The sequence below is a fragment of the Coenobita brevimanus genome, chromosome 76 (assembly GCF_032717465.1).
Source record: "Coenobita brevimanus isolate Jiangsu-jjx chromosome 76, ASM3271746v2, whole genome shotgun sequence".
Classification (NCBI taxonomy): Eukaryota; Metazoa; Arthropoda; class Malacostraca; order Decapoda; family Coenobitidae; genus Coenobita; species Coenobita brevimanus.
The window spans coordinates 29,101,715-29,121,360 of NC_137029.1; the positions used below are offsets into that span (position 1 = coordinate 29,101,715).

Here is a 19,646-nt window from a genome sequence, read left to right on the forward strand (position 1 = left end):
TGAGTGCATTTAAGTACTTGGGTAGTGTGATGAGTAAGGATGGAAGTTTAGAGGGTGCCTGAAAGTGCACAACAAGTAAGAAAGGTTGCTGGTTACTTGAAAGCAGTGTTAAGAAACAGGGAAGTTAGTATGGCAGTGAAAATGTTACTACACAACAGTATTATGATACCAACTGTAACTTATGGAGGTGAAGCTTGGACCTTGTTGGAGGGACAGAAGTCAAGGGTGAGAGCAGTGGAAATGAGTTATTTGAGAGAAGCATGTGGAGTCATATGGAGAGACAGACTGACAAATGAGGATGTGAAGGAGCGTTGTGGTGTGGATGTGCACGTGATAGGAAACGTTACAAGAAACACTGAGGTGGTTTGGCCACGTGAAGAGACTGGAGAGTGAGAGACTGATGAGAAGAGTGTATGTGAGTGAGGTGGAGGGGGGAGAGGGAGGGGGAGGCCAAGGATGAGATGAAGGGATGGAGTGGAGAAGTATATGAGAAAGGGAGGTGTGAGCTGGGAGCAGGGCAGTGAAATGGCAGGGGACAGGGCGACATGGAGGCGATTTGTTTGTGGCCACCCAGTACGGGATTAAGGCGTCTGGCAATAAACAAACAGACAGACCATCATCATTACTCAGCCCAATTTTCCTTGCATTAAAAAAGAATCAATCAATATATCATCATCATCATCCAGACCTCCTTTCCCACCCTAGGGCAGGGTGAGGAGTATCAGCATCCAGATAGCCCAAGTTTGCCCAATCCAATAATCCATGGGTTAATAAACAAAGATATAAAATTTGTGGTAGGTGGGGGCGCTCACATCCACTCACTCAATGTAGTGCTGCTCTCGGGTGTCTGCCCTTTCCTCTCCTCCATCCTTCTTTCCTTCCATCCTCTCCTGTCTTTATTTCCTTCATTCTTTCCTTGTCCTTCTGCCTGTGGGTGACTTTACACTCCCTCTTCTGTCTTTCTTTCCGTCATTCTTTCCTTTTCCTTCAGCCTGTGGGTGACTCTACAATGAGTGACAAGCCAAACGGTTTCCTGTACACCAGGAAACCATTTACTAAGCTGGGTGGTAACCATATAACCAAATACTGGTGCTTGGTGGTTTAGTGGGTAATTACGGCACTCCAATCGGACTGAGCCAGTGAAGGTTTATATCCAAGGAGTGGTTGGGGTTTATTGCTCACGTAATGCCACTTGGGGACGAGTGAGGCTGGTCACTCTCATCTTAAATGTCAGGACCAACTTGCCTAGCCCCGGACTCCTACGCTCCTCATGGGGCAATGTAGGATTGGATAATGGATGGATGGATGAAAAAGGAGGTAAATGATGATCTAGGAAGAAAAATGAAAGCAAATTACTCTGAAAATACTGTACAACGATATTCTGGAAAGACGTGTGGAAATGTAGATGTGACAGCAGAAAGAAATGTGAAAGTGTGAAGGATGTAAGTGGTAGATTATTAACCCATGGGGATGAAGTAAGGAACAGATGGAAAGAATATTTTGAAAGCCTGATGAATGGGAACTGAGAGGGCACAGCCACTGTAAGCCTGATGAATGGGAACTGAGAGAGCACAGCCACTGTAAACACAATTCGTTTTGGGGGTGTGCAGAAAAGGAATGCAGTGATAGGAAATGTGACACTCACAAAGGTGAAGAATGCTGTGAAAAGGCTGAAAAATGGCAAAGCAGCTGAGGCTCATGAGGTATAGACAGAAATGATTAAGTGTAGTGGAGACAGCGAAATGAAGTGCTTGTTGGAGATGTGTATGAAGGCATGGATGAGTGAAACTATGCCAGGAGAGTGGAAAAAGGCTCTGATTATACCCCTGTATTTGAGTGCAAGAACTATCGTGGCATAAGTTTATTGGGTGGGGTTGGGAAGGTACATGGAAGGATTATTATAGTGCAAGTAGGAGAGATATCAGAAGTCCTGGTGAGTAATGAACAGGGTAGCTTTAGGAGTGGCAGAGGATGTGTGGATCAAATATTTACAATAAAACAGAGAATGAAGAAGGCTTGTGAGAAGGACTATAAGTTGTTTATGGCATTCATGGATCTAGAAAAAGCATACGACAAAGTAGACAGAGAAGGACTGTGGAAGGTTTTATGTATGTATGGTGCAGACGGTAAGCTGCTAGGTGCTGTGAAGAGTTTTTATGATGGGGGAGGCGGTGGCTGAATCAGAAGAGAGGTGGCCTGCAGTCCTAATAGACCCAGGATTGAATCCCGGCTGGGGAAGGGAATAGTTTAAGGATCTGAATGTCCTAAAAGCAGACTTTCCTGATCTACCAGATGATCTGCCGACATGTTGTAAAAATACCCCCGCTAATACCAGTACACCAGTACTGTATGAGACAGCCCTAGCATGTATTCAGTATGGATGGTGGGTGTTAGTGCCAAAGTGGTAACATGTGGAGGTGTAGGTGGACTACTGGGCCTTGGGATAGGTCACTGTCCCCCAAGAAATAAGCCCTGAAGCCTTTGCCCAGAGTCGGACATGTTAAAAAAAAAAAAAAAAAAAAAAAAAAAAAAAAAACTAAGTGATTGGTTCACGATCAATTTGGGCATGCAACAAAGTTATGTGGTGTCCCCATGGTTCTTCAATACATTGATAAGGCGATGAAAGAAATCAAAACACCTGTAATGGAGAGGGGAATGACACTGGTAATGAATGGCGATGGATGGAATATCTCAAATTTGTTGTATGCTGATAATGCAGTACTACTTGCAAATACCAGACAAGAACCTGGTAGACTAGTGCAGAGTTTTGCTGATGTCTGTGAGCATCGTGCCTTAAGAGTAAATGGAGAAAAGAGTAAAGTGACGGTTAATGACAGAAAAGGTGACTCCCAGTGTGATGTTACAGTGAATGGAGAGAGACTGGAATTGGTGAGAGTTCAAATACCTGGGTACAGTGATAGAAAAGAGGGGAAAATGTGCCAAAGAAGTGGAAAGTAGAATGACACACGGAAGAAACGTAGCTGGTGCAATGAAGGCCTTGACAAGAAACAGACCTGAGTGTTGCAGCTGCACAAGGCTTACACGAAGGAGTGTTAGTGCCAACTCTAACATATGAATGTGAGACTATGGTGTGGCATGAAAATGAAAAGTCAAGAGTGAGAGCAATGGAGATGGGACTGCTGAGGAATGTACGTGGAGTACAGAGAGTGGATAGGATAAGAAATAATGTGATTCGTGAAAGATGTGGAATGAGGAAGTCTGTGGACACCAGAATCGAAGAGAACGTACTGAGATATTATGGTCATGTGGAGAGAATGGATAACAATAGTGGTGAAAAATGTATATCTGAACAAATTTGAAGGGGAGGAGGTGAGGAAGGTCAAGAAGAAGGCGGAGGGATATGGCAGATGAGTGTGTAAGGAAGAGAGGTTTGGAAGTTGGCGAGGCTAGCAGACTGACAAGAGATTGAGCTGGCTGGATGAGTATTGTAAGGAGAAGCGCATGATTAGGGACTTGGCACCCCTTTTTAATGTGACATTGTCCGGACTGACTCTATCGGATACGTTTATGCAAGGCTACAGTACGTGGTGAATGTTTTTGGCGTACCATATAAAGCCAGGATTCCAGGGCCCTGAATGCTGAGTGAATGGAAGCGTGGCCCATTGGATTTGGCAAATTTGGGCTGTCTGGACGTTACTATTCCTCACCCTGCCCTAGGGTGGGAAAGGAAGTCTGGATGATGATGATTATGATGATGATTATGATAAAATGATAATTATCATCATCATCATCCAGACCTCCTTTCCCACCCCAGGGCAGGATGAGGAGTAGCAGCATCCAGAGAGCCAAAGTTTGCCCAATTCAAATGGCCATGCTACCATTCACTCACCATTCAAGCCCCCAAAATCCTTGCTCCATCAGATAGGCCAAAAAATTTCACAATAATCTGTAGCTTCACATATACCTATGTGACTGAGCCAATCTAAACGCTGTCACATTAAAAAGTGGTGCCAAAGCCCTTGCTTCTCCCCACAAAATTCATCCTTCCAGCTCAGTCTCTTGTCAGTCCCTTAGCCTCATCAACTTCCATACCTCTCTTCTTCACACACTCATCCACCTTCTTCTTGGCCTACCTTGCCTCCTCCCTCCTCCAAATTCACTCAGATATAACTTTTTCACCATTCTACTGTCATCCATTCTCTCCACATGACCAAACCATCTCAGTACACTCTCTTCAGTTCTGAGGTGGAATGAGGTAGGGTGAGGTAGAGCCAGAAAAAAATTAACAGAATGAGATACTAGCTAATGTTTGCCCAAACGAATGGACCACACTTCCATTCACTCATCATTTAGGTCCCCGGGATCCGAGATCCACTGGCTAGATAAATCTTACTCCAAGTAGAGCTTCACATCCATCTATCCAACAACTCACTGGCTACTGCTGTTTTACAATTACCTCAGACAGTAGAAGCAGATTGAAGAGCAGTTCATCATCAAGGTGTTCCTCATTCTGAATCTCTTCATTGTCTGTGAGTGCCATCAATAACCGACACACACCTGGCACAAACAGCTTTAGTGCCTCTGGAGGGTTTACCTGGAGATACAAAGAACCATACAATAATATCCACAAAGATACTAACACAAAACGATACAAGAAAAGTCAAATAAACAAATAAATACACAATAAAATCCACATACAAACATAAACCATACTTCCTAATCCAAAAATCATAAAACATTACCCAGAAATAGATAACTGTACAAAAATATTCACAAAATTTTACAGTATGTGAGGAAAGGAAAAACTGCAATACGGGAGCTAAATTAATATTCAGTGACATCCACTGCACTGAAATAAACATAATGGTAATATTCATAGTATATTAAAAAGGGCAAAAATTTAATACAAAATCTGAATTTCAGCATACTCCAAACAAAAATGATGCAATGAACTTCATGTCATAAAAGAAGGAAATAAAGAAATATAAGAAAGGGCACCTACGTAGAATTTCAAAGTTATTTTTTACACAAAGCACTTTTTTTTTTAAATTCACATCGCAACCAACCATGAAAATAAGCAATGCCTTCTTTGTGGGTTACTGTGTGGATCTCCATTCCAGAATATATCAAACATGCAGTGTTGAACTATTACCAGTACTGGAGGTACAGTTTTAATCTAACCTTGACAGCTGAACGACACATGTTGGCAGCAAATTTACCAGCAACGTGAATTTCAATCATCTTCCCCTTGATGAACGTCTGCAGGCGCTGGAGGGCAGCCTGTATGAGTAAGACAAGGTTAGAATTTATAAGGGGGCAGTGATGAGTGGTGGGAAGGGCAAAGTGCTACAGTAAAACAGTAAAAGGTTTAGATGAGGGAAAGGTGAGGAGGGGAGCGGTAGTACATACAGTATAGACAAAGCACAGCAGACTACAAAATATGGTAAATATGTCCAAGTTTTTTCAATAGTGGGCCAGCTAAGAAATGCTGTATGCAGACTGCATGAATTTTCAATGTACGGTCTGCTGGTCATGAAAGATACAATTTTCTAGCAGCTATGTGTAAGCAACAGTGGTGGTAGGCAGGATGTTAGGTCACTCAGTACTAACAGTTCATGGGTGCTACCTTATACACCCTCGTTTTTCAACTGATCGTTATTCAACAATTAACTGTTTCGACATTTATAAATCTATACCCTTTTTTGTTGTTCGACATGGTTATCTCCGCCAATTAGACAATTCAAACTGCGCGCCGCCAGACAGACCGGCTGAGCTGCCTGTCTCCTGCGGTTTGCCCTGCTGATCGGTCACCTCTTCATCTGCCTGCATTTCTTTTTGGTCTCATAGAATACTGCAATATCACCATGGCTTCAACCAAGACCATTACTATTACCCCTGTCAAGTGCAGTCATGTGCTCACCAACCTCAATGAGTGTTTCGCCATCGCATGGTCAGGTGACGATCAGGTTTCCAGATCTGAACTGGGCCACATTATCAAACTCCTCAGTATTCACAAGCAAATTTAACTTTTCATTACCAAATTCTTAAAGCAAGAATTTATTCTTCACTAATTATATATATACACGTGGAAATAATCACTCTCCTTGTAATTAGCAGCATGTTGATTACGGTACTTTCACACAATGTAGGCTGGCAGATTATTCAAAGACAGCAAACAAACCACCGTCTCTATCCTCTGTATCTTCATACATGTTAACCAGTGGATTGCGCAGTTACCTTCTGTTTATCCCACCCCGTGGTGTGCAAAAAACAAAGGAAAAGTTTTTTTTTTTATAGTTTTTGTTTATTACAAACTTGAAGATAAACATCCAGGGCATCATCTGGTGAAAAAAGAAAATAATAATAATCTCTCTCTCTCTCTTTCTCTCCATCTTTGCATAGGGCCATGCGTAAGTTTACGTACCGGAGTAGTGAAAAAAAAAATTTTTGTTTTGTTTATTATAAACTTGAAGATAAACATCCAGGGCATCATCTGATGAAAAGAAAAGAAATCTCTCTCTCTCCGTCTCTGCGTAGTGCCATGCGTAAGTTTGAGTAGGGGTTGAGTTGTTTACGGTGATGCACGGCCAGCACAGCCTGAGCTGTGGCTCACAACACAACACTACCAAGTCTGAGTTGTGGCTCACAACACAACACTACCAAGTCTGAGCTGTGGCTCGCAATCCATGGGTTAAAAATCTGTTTGGTATTTGGGAAAGGATCATGCTGATTCACTGCCAAACAAATTTTCATTACCAAATTGCAACTCTGGTAACGACTGCAACAATGATTAACTAAAGCTCTTAACGCACGATACTATTTTGGCGCCAGTTTTACGGAATGCACATCTTAGTTTGCACTAGGTTAGGTACTGGGGGTCATGGGGGCGAAACCCCTCCATTAGGTTTCAGCGCTTCCTGTTAGGCTTCCATGTCCAGTCGGCGAGTTTAGCAATAAACACTCTATCGAAGGCATTCAGGTGGCTTTCTTTAATACTGCTAAGTAGGTATATTTTGTTTGTTCTCCAATATTTATTTGAACAAAAATCAAATGTCAATCATCTGAGATGTATGCAATACTAAAATAATCTTCCCTGAGAATGTAGGTCTATAAGAAAACAGCTAAAATCCCTGTGTAACTTTTGTTCACATTTACCAATATTTTTTCCATCTTTATTGAATACTTTTTGAGTGACAAAGGTGGTAAGGAACCTAACCCCCCATTTCTTAACAAGCTTATGAGAAAAATCGGTTTGTCATTTGACCAATTTGTTATTCAAACACTTTTTAGAGAACATATTGTCAAATAGTGGGGGTTAGGTGTACTTATTACTTTTTTTTTTCTTATATTTTACTAATTTATTAATCAAAAGAATATTATAATCAACATTACATACTCACTGAAAGCTAAGCTCCATACTTCTCTTTCTAATATTCTCTACATCTTTTTCTTCAACAGTGTGAAAAGTTATAGCTAAATCTTTTTTTAAACCCCAATCAATGTTTTCAGGCAAATTACAGTACTCCTAAATCATAATCTATCTATCTATCTATCTACTGCCAGATGCCTTAATCCCGTAAGGGATGGTCACAAACAAATTGCCTCTATGTCAACATGTCCCCCGCCATTTCACTGCCCTGCTTCCAGCTCACACATCCCTCTCTCATATACCTCTCCACTCCATCCCTTCATCTCATCCTTCACCCCTCCCTCCCTCTTCCCCCCTCCACCTCACTCACATACACTCTCCTCATCAGTCTCTCACTCTCCATCCTCTCCACATGGCCAAACCACCACAATGTGTTTCTCCTAACGCTTCCTATCACATCCAAATCCACATCACAACGCTCCTTCACTTCCTCATTGGCCAGTCTGTCTCTCCATGTGACTCCACATGTTCCTCTCAAATAACTCATTTCCAGTGCTCTCACTCTTGATTTCTGTCCCTCCAACAAGGTCCAAGCTTCACTTCCATAGGTTACAGTTGGCATCAACTGTAGTAGCTTTTTCACTTCCATGCTTACTTACCTGTTTCTTATCGCTACTTTCAAGGAAGCAGCAACTTTTCTTCCTTGTTGTATCCTTTCAAGCACTTCGCCCTCCACATTTCCATCCTTATTCATCACACTACCCAAGTACTTAAATGTACTCATATTTTCCATTTCCTCCTCATCTAACTTCACTGTACATTCACTGACTTCACCTCTCTCGAAGACCGTAACTTTACTCTTTCCTACATTCATCTTTAGACTCGGTTTCTTACACACTCTCCCAAACTCATCCATCAAGCCTTGCAGCTCCCCTTAGTCTTCACTTAACAACATAGTATCATCTGCAAACAACAGTACAGAGAGTTTCCAAACACTGCCCTCTCTCACTAGGGTCGCTCCAACATCCACTGCTTCACCTTGTATCTCTTTTATTACCCCATCCATACACAGACTGAACAACCATGGAGACATGACATCCTTGTTTCAATCCAACCTTCAAAGAGAAAAATTCACTCGGTTCACTATCCAAACACAATACAGCCTTAGCACCCTCATACATACTCTTCACGGCCTTCAACAACTTCCCATCTACTCCATATATTCTTAATACTTTCCACAATCCATGTCTATCCACCCTGTCATATGCTTTCTCCAAATCCATGAAGGCTGCATACAACTTCTTTCCCTTCTCTAGAAACTTTTCCACTAATGATCTAACAATCAGTGTCTGATCTATACAACCTCTTCCCTTCCTAAAACCTCCCTCTTCTTCTCCGACTAATTCCTCTGTTACTTCCCTACCTTTCTCAATAAGTATCCTACCATATACTTACCTATTACACTTAGATGACAAATGCCCCTATGATTACCACACACTTCTTTTTCCCTTTTTCCTTTGTACAGGGGAATAATTATACATGACTTCCAATCCTCTGGGACTATACCTTCCTCCCAGGCCAATCTGCTTATATTCCACATTAATTCAACTACTATCTCTCCCTCAAGCTTCAGCATTTCACCACACACTCCATCAATTCCTGGAGCTTTCCCCATTTTAATTTTCTGCATTGCTTCCACAACTTCCATCCTACTGATTTATTCCTCTCTTACAACCCTCCTTCTCCCAGCCATTCCCCAGCCACTTATATTTGCATTACTTACATTCTCTATGTCCAACAATTCCCTCAAGTGTTCTCTCCATCTGCTCACTTTATCACTCTTCTCCACTAGTAATCTACCATTTTTATCTTTCACTCCCAAACTAATTTCTTTGGCACCGTGTCTTACCTCTCTTTACCCCTTTCCAGAATGTTTTCTTACATTCCCTCCACTTTACACTCAAGTTCCTTCCAAATTCCTCATCCACTCTCTTCTTACTCTCTCTTACTAATCTTTTCACCTTTCTATTCCTCTCAACATACAACTCTCTCTTCCATCTCTCGTTTTTCGTCCACTCACTACTGTATATGCTTTTTTCTTTTGTGCCACAGCCTCTCGCACCTCTTCATCCCACTATGCTGTTCCCTGCACACCCCTTCGTCTTCTCTTCAGCCCACACACTACCTTACATGCTGCTTAGATTTCTTCTATGAATATCTTGCACACAACTTCCATGTCTCCCATCTGCTCCAATCTATATTTACCCAATCGCTCTTCCACTTCCCTTTTATATTCTGCCTTTTTTTTCCGTCCTCATGTAACCTTTCCACCCTCCGTGTATGAACTACTTCCTCCTGTCCTTCCCTTCTTTTATATCTCCAATTCATTTGGACTTCGATTCTGACCACCACCAAGTGGTGGTAAGAAAGTCCACTCCCCCAACCTCTATACATTCTTGTATCCATTACACACCTTCTCATCCATACACATATAATCAATCATTGCTTTCCGTTCATTCAGTTCACCACCCACCCTTCTCATTACTCACCATGTATACCTATGGATCATTTTGTGCCTGAAGAGGGTATTGCCTATCACCAACCCCCTCCAGGCACAACTCACTCACTGCCATTCTCATCCATCTCAGCAGGCACAACTCACTCACTAACTACTCCATCCACCTTCACATTCTCTGCTTTTCCATTCATATTTCCAAGCAAAAACACTCTCATTCCTTTCAAACGTTTCCATGCACACTTCCATGTTTGTCCACAACTCTTCTCTCACATAATCACCTGGTATATACTGGGATGTGCTTGTGTGAGGATTGCAGAAAAGGTAGAAGAGAGTCCCATCTCCAGCATATTCTCTTCTCGGTTCATTTTTTCAGTTTCTCTGTCCAGCTGGGTAATTTGTTCCAAAGTGGAATTCTCGATCAAAGCAAAGCATCGATCCATGAACTGAAGAACAAAATCTTCAAAGCCTGCAGTTTGCATACAGACTTCTTGCTCTACCTGCAAAGAACAACAAACAGTAAAGACTATTGAAAATTAATAAATATATACTGTGCAACATATATATATATATATATATATATATATATATACATACATACTGTTATGAATTCTACTGTCTAGAGGACGAACATTCTAATTGTAACATGGCCAAACAAGTAACCCGTAAAAAGTGAACGAATCATATTAGGAATATAAAACTGAGCAAAAAGTTTGATATATATTACACATTATACAATCATTAAATAGTCTCACCAAGGTTAACACTGCCAAACAAGCTTGCAGTAGTAATGGGAGAAACTTCGCTTTTCTCTAATTCGTCAAAACCTAACTGGTTAAGCAGAACAGTAATACCCTAATACATAAACATTAAAATGTAAGGTTAAGCAATAAACTTAGCTGTAAGGTGACCACATGAAATAAAGTAAACCTCTGGACCACTTGTACACAATCGAGGAAACAGAAGGCAGGAGCTGTTCGTCTCAGGGGTTACTAACACCACACAGATCAGTCAAGGAGTGAGCCACAGACGAACAGCTCCCTCCCTCGACTCCATCAGTTACCCAAGGTTACCAATTGGTCTTTTAAGATGTTGCAAACTACTGTATGATATAAAATTTCAACCTTACTACAAAATATATTAAAGTTAATATAATTATAAACACAAAACTGGAGAATTACTAAATTCATAAACGAGTTCATAATGAATACTTATTACAGAACAATTAAAACACAAAACAATTGAACCCTGCCAAGCGCAGAGCTCACACAAAAATTAGTAAGCATGTCCATGACACCTTCCCCCTAAGATAAAATTTACTGGTAAATTAAATCATAGTCCAGATGAACCTAGTACCTATGAATATAGCTTTACAGTTCAGTGTATTAAACACGAGAAAGAGTATCAGCCAGGATATTCTCTTGCCCCTTGATATGCCTTATTTCTAAATTGTATGGCTGAATCAACAATGACCACCTCATTAGTCTCTGATTTCTGTTTTTCATTCTGTTTAGAAACTTCAGTGGATTATGATCGCTGTAAACAATCACTGGATACCTTGCATTACTTACATAAACATGAAATTTCTCTAAAGCTAGTATCAATGCCAAGAGCTCCTTTTCAATGGTAGCATAGTTCCTTTGATACTTCTTAAACTTGGTTGACATATAACACACAGGATGCAAAACTTCATCTTCTCCAAACTGAAGTAAAACAGCACCCGCTCCTGAATCACTGGCATCCACATGCAGACTGAAGGGTTTCTCAAAGTCTGGAGATATCAGCACTGGAGCAGTGCACAACAAGGCTCGGATGTTTTCAAATGATGTTTGACATTCAGCTGTCCACTTGAAAATCTTCTTTGGACTAGAGAGGTCAGTTAACGGAGCAGCAACCTGAGAAAAATTTGGACAAAATCTTCTATAATATCCAGCCATCCCCAGGAAACGTAACAAAGACTTGCGGTCAGAAGGTGGTGGAAAGTTCTGAATGGCGTCTATTTTAGCGTCGACTGGTTTAATATGACCTTTCCCAACCACGTGACCCAGGAATACTACTGTAGCACGTCCAAACTCGCTCTTTGCAAGATTTAGGGTAAGATCCGCCTCAGCCAGTCTAGTAAACAGTGCCCCGAGTCGTTCAATGTGTTCTTCCCAAGTAGATGAAACCACCACCAAATCATCCAGATAAGCCTGCACTCCCTCCAGTCCTCTGATGACGTTGTTTACCAAACGTTGGAAGGTGGCAGGTGTGTTCCTCAAGCCAAAACTCATGACCTTATACTGATACAAGCCATCTGCCGTGATGAAGGCAGAAATCCTCTTAGCCCTCTCTGTCAGTGCAACTTGATAGTAGCCCTTCAATAAATCCAGTTTAGTAACGAACTCTGCTTTTCCAATTCCATCAATCACATCATCCAGTCGGGGTAAAGGGAATGAATATGGCAGAGTAACGGCATTCACGCGACGGTAGTCGGTGCACAGTCTCATACTTCCATCTGGCTTTGGAACAAGGAAGCATGGCGAAGCCCACTCACTGTCGCTAGGTTCCGCCAGATCATGGGAGATCAAAACGATACCTCCTCTTGAAGCTTCTTTCTCTGGGAAGGGTTGGCTCGGTAAGAGGCTTGCTTGATTGGCTTGGTGTGGTCCAGTAGGATGATGTCATGCATCACACCACGACATGGCCTAGGAACGTCACCGCAGATCCCTCTGAATTCCCTCATCAGATTCACCAGATCTGCTGACTGCCGAAGTGAGAGGTGCTGCAATTTAGGACCAAAATTAGACAAAAGCTCACTGTTACATAGCTTAAGGGGATCAGCTTCAAAGAATTCTGGATCTTCAACTTCCACTTCGTGCTGTACCATGATTTGTCCTCCTCCTCTACAGTAGTATGGCTTCAGTAAGTTTATATGTACCCGACGTTCCCTTTCTTCCACGATCAGGAGTCTCTATTACATAGTTCACAGAGTCAACCTTTTCTTTGACTCGGTATGGTCCAAAATACTTTGCCTGAAGAGCATTCTTAGCTAAAGGAAGAAAAGCTAGTACTAAATCACCGGGATTAAAGTTTCTTTCTACTGCTTTCCTGTCAAAAATCTCCTTCATGGTTTCCTGTGCACCCTTCAAATTTTCTCTGGCAAAATTTCTTATATGATTTAACCTGTCTCTGAACTTTTGCACATATTGTAAAAGAGGCATAGTGTTATCCTCTGATACCCAACTTTCTTGACTATTCTGAGTGGTCCTCTGATATCATGTCCATACTCGAGCTCGAATGGGGCATAACCAAGAGATTCCTGCTTACCCAGAAGCAGATGTATCCCTTCATCCCACTCTTTCCCTGCTTCCAGACAATACTTTCTCAGCATTTGCTTATAAGTCTGATGAAAACGCTCTAAAGCGCCCTGTGACTCAGGATGGTAAGCTGTAGCAAAGTACTGCTTAATAGACAACTCATGCATCACTTGTTGAAAGAGACTACTTGAAAAATTCGAGCCTTGGTCTGACTGAATGGATCTAGGTATACCATACTGAGTAAAGAATTTGGTCAGTGCCTTAACAATTAATTTAGCAGAAATTTTCCTCAAAGGAATACATTCAGGATACCGAGTGGTAGCACACATAATCGTAAAAATGTACTGGTTTCCACTCTTAGTTTTTGGCAATGGACCTACACAGTCAATTATAATATGACTAAATGGCTCTTTCACTACCTCAATGGGCTTGAGAGGTGCTGGTGGAATAACACTGTTAGGCCTCCCTACCAGTTGGCATGTGTGACATGTCTGGCAATACTCTGAGACGTCTCGTTTCATCTTTGGCCAAAAGAAATGTCTCATTAACTTGCTACAAGTCTTACGAACTCCTAAGTGTCCGCCTAGACCATCATGAGCTAAATCTATTAAATCCTGACGGTAGACAGTTGGAACTACAACTTGGTACAAAACGGAAGTCTGGTCATTAGCAGGTACATCTGTTGGTCTATACTTTCTCATAAGTATGTTAGAACGAGTGAAGTAACAGGTACTTGAAGGAGAGTCTACCTCATCATATGACTGACGAAAACATTTTAGCAGGTCGTGATCTTCTTGTTGTGCTCTAATAAGCATTTCTTTCGTCATAGGTAAATTCTTTATCTCGTCACAGTCATTAATACTTGTTTGTTTAAACAAATTACTAAGGTCAAGTCCAAGATCATCTTCATTTTCTACAGCCTCATCCTCAGGAGAGGACTCACCTGTATAGTCATACTTCTAGTTAGGGCACAACTAGGAAAAAGATAAGGATTTTTATTTTCTAATTGCTCTGTTGGATAATGACAACAGGGTAGAAGGGTTACTACAGGATCAGGTACCAGACGACCACCAGCTATGTCACTGCCCAACAAAAATGTCAAGCCATCATCCGGATGGGGAGAATCCTGAACTCCTACAGTGATATATTCCTGCACAAGATCTGACTCTATATAAATTCGTGCTGAGGGAACAGTGTCAACTCCACCAACACCCCTCAGAACCAAGTGCTCACCAGTATAAGAGTTTTCTATCAATGGAACAGCACTCTTAACTACCACACTGTGTGATGCACCGGTATCCCTTAATATCTGAAATGAGTAAGAAATTTCTAACGAGCTATCACTTGAAACTAATCCCATAAACATCAATGGACCAAATGAGCCAGTATTATCACTTGAGGAAGCTACAGCAGTGGCACCATTTTCCTTCACTGTATTTATCACAAGGGAAGATTCTGCTTTAGCTGCATTCTTTTTTGCCAGCTTTGGACAATTAGCAATGACATGTCCTGGTTGTTTGCAGTAATAACAAGCATGAACTGATCCTAAAACAGTTGGTTCTTTTCTTGATCCTGAACTCTTAGTATTCTTAGGCAAACTGGCTAAGACCTTGCTAACAGACTGAGTTTCTTTAAGCTTATCACCCTGATCACTTGACTCCTCACAACCCCCCAGCCTCCTGCCAACTTGTCCATAGCGGTTCTGAGGTTTAAGCTTAGTACGATGTGTTAAAGCATAATTATCTGCTAATGTTGCAGCTTTACTCAAAGTGGTCACCTCACGTTCATCCAAGTACAGCCTGATGTCAGCAGCCACTGAACGTTTAAATTCTTCTAACAGGAATAGTTCTTTTAAGTCATCATAATTTTTTACATTTCTAGACCTAATCCATCGCTGAAATAGCCTCTCTTTCTCTGCTGCAAACTCAACGTACGTTTCTGACTCTGCCTTTCTTAAGTTCCGAAACCTTTGTCTCTAAGCTTCCGGAACTAAATCATAAGCTTTGAGCACTGCCTCCTTAACCTTGGTGTAATCTTTGCATGTTTCTTCTGAAAGGCTAATAAAAATGGTCTTTGCTTTTCCGACCAATACCGTCTGAACCAGAACTGACCAGTTCTCCATAGGCCACTTTAAACTATTTGCAATCTTTTCAAATTGCAAAAACTCTTCAGGATCACGCTCATCAAATGACGGAATTAACTTGGCATGCTTACTGACATCAAACTGAACCTGAATATTACCTTCCCTTTTTAATTCTAACTCTAGTTGTAACTTCTTAAGGTCATGCTCCCTTTGTTCTCTCTCATGTTCCCTCTGTCGCTGTGAAGCTTCCCTCTGTTTAGCTGCCTCAACCAATTCCAACTTCCTCAAAGCAATCAGTTCTGAAACATGGCTGCCACCTTCACCCACAGGATTTGTATCACACAAAGTTAAAGCAGAACTAGGAAGTATATTCCTAGACACTAATGTTTGAATTACTATCCTTTTGAGTTCTTCTTTCCTTATTTTACTATCAAATGGTATTTCATAATAAGTAGCAAGCGAAACCCAATCACTTTTTTTCAAAACTACATCCTGTAATAATGGCAATGAAGGGTCAGCAACAAATTCAGCTAAATCAAATACTGCCATAATAACTTATAGAAATGCCAAAGTAAATCAAAATCAAAACAATGACAAGAAAGAGAAGACTCTTCAAACCACCATTACTCGGAATGAAAACGTCTGGCAAAACGAAGAAAAGCTTCACTCAAGGCTTCAGAATTATCCCGGTCGGGCCCCCATATGTTACGAATTCTACTGTCTAGAGGACGAACATTCTAATTGTAACATGGCCAAACAAGTAACCCGTAAAAAGTGAACGAATCATATTAGGAATATAAAACTGAGCAAAAAGTTTGATATATATTACACATTATACAATCATTAAATAGTCTCACCAAGGTTAACACTGCCAAACAAGCTTGCAGTAGTAATGGGAGAAACTTCGCTTTTTCTAATTCACAAAACCTAACTGGTTAAGCAGAACAGTAATACCCTAATACATAAACATTAAAATGTAAGGTTAAGCAATAAACTTAGCTGTAAGGTGACCACATGAAATAAAGTAAACCTCTGGACCACTTGTACACAATCGAGGAAACAGAAGGCAGGAGCTGTTCGTCTCAGGGGTTACTAACACCACACAGATCAGTCAAGGAGTGAGCCACAGACGAACAGCTCCCTCCCTCGACTCCATCAGTTACCCAAGGTTACCAATTGGTCTTTTAAGATGTTGCAAACTACTGTATGATATAAAATTTCAACCTTACTACAAAATATATTAAAGTTAATATAATTATAAACACAAAACTGGAGAATTACTAAATTCATAAACGAGTTCATAATGAATACTTATTACAGAACAATTAAAACACAAAACAATTGAACCCTGCCAAGCGCAGAGCTCACACAAAAATTAGTAAGCATGTCCATGACAATACATACATAATTTTTTTTTTTTATGCAAGGAAGAAGGAACCAAAGACTGAGCCCGTAAAGTGTTCCTTGAAAAAAAAAAAAAAAAAAAAAAAAAAAAAAAAAAAAAAAATCAAGATCCATCCATTTGGAGATGCCTGGGCACACAGCTTTTGAAAGACCGGAGATCACAGGAAGTAGGAAATACAGACAAAGGGAGACAGTTCCTGTGCCGACCAGTTGCACAGATGAAGGACTGGGAGCAACGGTCAAGTCTTGCACTAGAGAGTTGGACAGAAAAGAGATGAAAGTTCGTTGCCAGATGGGTGCCACCCACCCATCGCAGAGGTGGAGGGACGCAACCAGACAGCTGAGAGGAGCCGTAATCACTGAAGTAGCGACAGAGAAGAGATAAAGAGGCAACAGTGCGACAAAGAGACAGAGATTGAAGGGAGACAGTAAGAGGAGGAGAGGTGATGAGATGAAGAGCCCCTGACTCCACTCCACTCAGAGAGCTGCATGTGGGGAGCCTCCCAACACATGAGAGTTGCACTCTAAACAGGGGCGAACAAAAACCCGTGCATAAAGTCAACAACCGTGCAGGGGCAAAGAAGGCACGGAGTCGGCTTAGCACACCCAATCTCTTGGAAGCAGACTTTACAAGAGATGCAACATGATCTTTCCAAGATAAGTCCCATGTGTGCATGTTCAAGGATGATGCAGGATTGAGCTGGATATTAACAAACACTAGTGGGCACTCCTGTGGAAGACCTTGATAGGCTGATAAGTGCAAAAACTGAGTCTTTGATGCATTAAAAAACAAGATTACTTTTACTTCAGTCAGAGATACGAGCCAAGTCAAACATTAGGCGTGCCATAGCCTCATCCCTTGTTTGTTGAAGCAACTGCTGAGATGGACGTTGCGGGAACCGAATGGAACAGTGAAGGGTGGAATCATCAGCGTACGAGTGGATAGGGTTTGATATGCAGCTTAGAAGATCATTGATGAATAAAAGGAAGAGAGTTGGTGATAGGACAGAGCCTGGAACACCACTGTTGATAGATCTAGGAGAAAAACGATGGCCGTCTACAACAGCAGCTATAGAACGACCAGAATGGAAGCTATAGATGAAGGCACAGATAGAAGGATAAAAACCGTAAGAGGGCAGTTTGGAAATTAAAGATTTATGCCAGACTCGATCGAAAGCCTTAGAGATGTCAAGTGCAATGGCAAAGCTTTCGCCAAAGTCCCGAAAGGAGGATGACCAGGAGTCTGAAAGGTAGGTGAGAAGATCGCCAGTGGAGAGTCCCTGAAAGAACCCATACTGGAGATCAGAAAGAAGGTTATGATAGGAAAGATCTATCTATCTATCTATTGCCAGACGCCTCAATCCCGTTTGGAGTGGCCACAAACAAATCGCCTCCAAGTCGCCCTGTCCCCCGCCATTTCACTGCCTTGCTCACAACTCACACCCCCCTCTCTCATATACCTCTCCACCCCATCCCTCCATCTCATCCTCGGCCTCCCCCTCCCTCTTCCCCCCTCCACCTCACTCACATACACTCTCTTCGTCAGTCTTTCACCCTCCATCCTCTCCACATGGCCAAACCACCTCAGTGTGTTCCTCATAACGCTTCCTATCACATCCACATCAACACCACAACGCTCCTTTATATCCTCATTCGTCAGCCTGTCTCTCCATGTGACTCCACAGGCTCCTCTTAAATAACTCATTTCCACTGCCCTCACTCTTGACTTGTGTCCTTCCAACAACGTCCAAGCTTCACTTCCGTACGTTAGAGTTGGTATCACAATACTGTCATGTAGTAACTTTTTCACTTTCATGCTTACTTCCCTGTTTCTTATCACTTCTTTCAAAGAACCAGCAACCTTTCTTCCCTGCTGTACCCTTTCAAGCACTTCACCCTTCAAACCTCCATCCTTACTCATCACACTCCCCAAGTACTTAAACGTACTCACATTTTCCAATTCCTCACCATCCAACCTCGCTGTACATTCACTGACTTCACCTCTCTCAAAGACCATCACTTTACTCTTCCCTACATTCACCTTTAGATTCCGTTTCTTACACACTCTCCCAAACTCATCCACCAAGCCTTGCAGCTCCCCTTTGTCTTCACTCAACAACACAGTATCATCTGCAAACAACAGTACAGGGAGTTTCCAAACACTATCCTCTCTCACCAGGGCCACTCCAACATCCACTACCCTACCTTGTACTACTTTTATTACCCCATCCATGTACAGATTGAACAACCATGGAGACATGACACATCCCTGTTTCAAACCAACTTTCAAAGAGAAAAATTCACTTAGTTCACCATCCACACGCACTGCAGCCTTCGCACCATCGTACATACTCTTCACAGCATTCAACAACTTCCCATCTACTCCATATATTCTTAACACTTTCCACAATCCTTGTCTATCCACCCTGTCATATGCTTTCTCCAAATCCATGAAAGCCGCATACAACTTCTTTCCCTTCCCTAGAAACTTTTCCACTAAAGATCTAAGAATGAATATCTGATCTACACAACCTCTTCCCTTCCTAAAGCCTCCCTGTTCTTCTCCAACTAATTTCTCTGTTCTTTCTCTAACTCTGTCAATAAGTATCCTACCATACACTTTTCCTATTATACTAAGAAGACAAATGCCCCTATGATTACCACACACTTCTTTCTCCCCATTTCCTTTGTACAGGGGAATAATTATACCTGACTTCCAATCCTCTGGGACTCTACCTTCCTCCCAGGCCAATCTGCACATCTTCCACATCCATTCTACTACTATCTCTCCCCCATGCTTCAGCATTTCACCACACACTCCATCAATTCCTGGGGCTTTCCCCGATTTAACTTTCTTCACTGCTTCCACAACTTCTATCCTACTGATTTCTTCCTGTCTTCTCACCTCCCTCCTTCCCCAAGCCATTCCCCAGCCACTTATACTCGCCTTACTTCCATCCTCTACGTTCAACAAATCCTTAAAGTGTTCTCTCCATCTGCTCACTTTTTCTCCCT

At 41.7% G+C, this 19,646-nt stretch overlaps 1 protein-coding gene across 1 annotated transcript in view; it reads right to left on the reverse strand.

Annotated features, from left to right (window-relative positions):
- Positions 1-19,646, reverse strand: part of LOC145408248 (proteasome activator complex subunit 4B-like) — a 212,521-nt gene that overhangs the window by 106,462 nt on the left and 86,413 nt on the right. The window contains exons 12-14 of the mRNA XM_080279014.1: positions 10,127-10,345; positions 5,143-5,241; positions 4,418-4,555 (exon numbers count right to left, since the gene is read on the reverse strand). Coding sequence (XP_080135140.1) covers positions 4,418-4,555; positions 5,143-5,241; positions 10,127-10,345 — 456 coding nt within the window. The remainder of the gene's footprint in view (positions 1-4,417; positions 4,556-5,142; positions 5,242-10,126; positions 10,346-19,646) is intronic.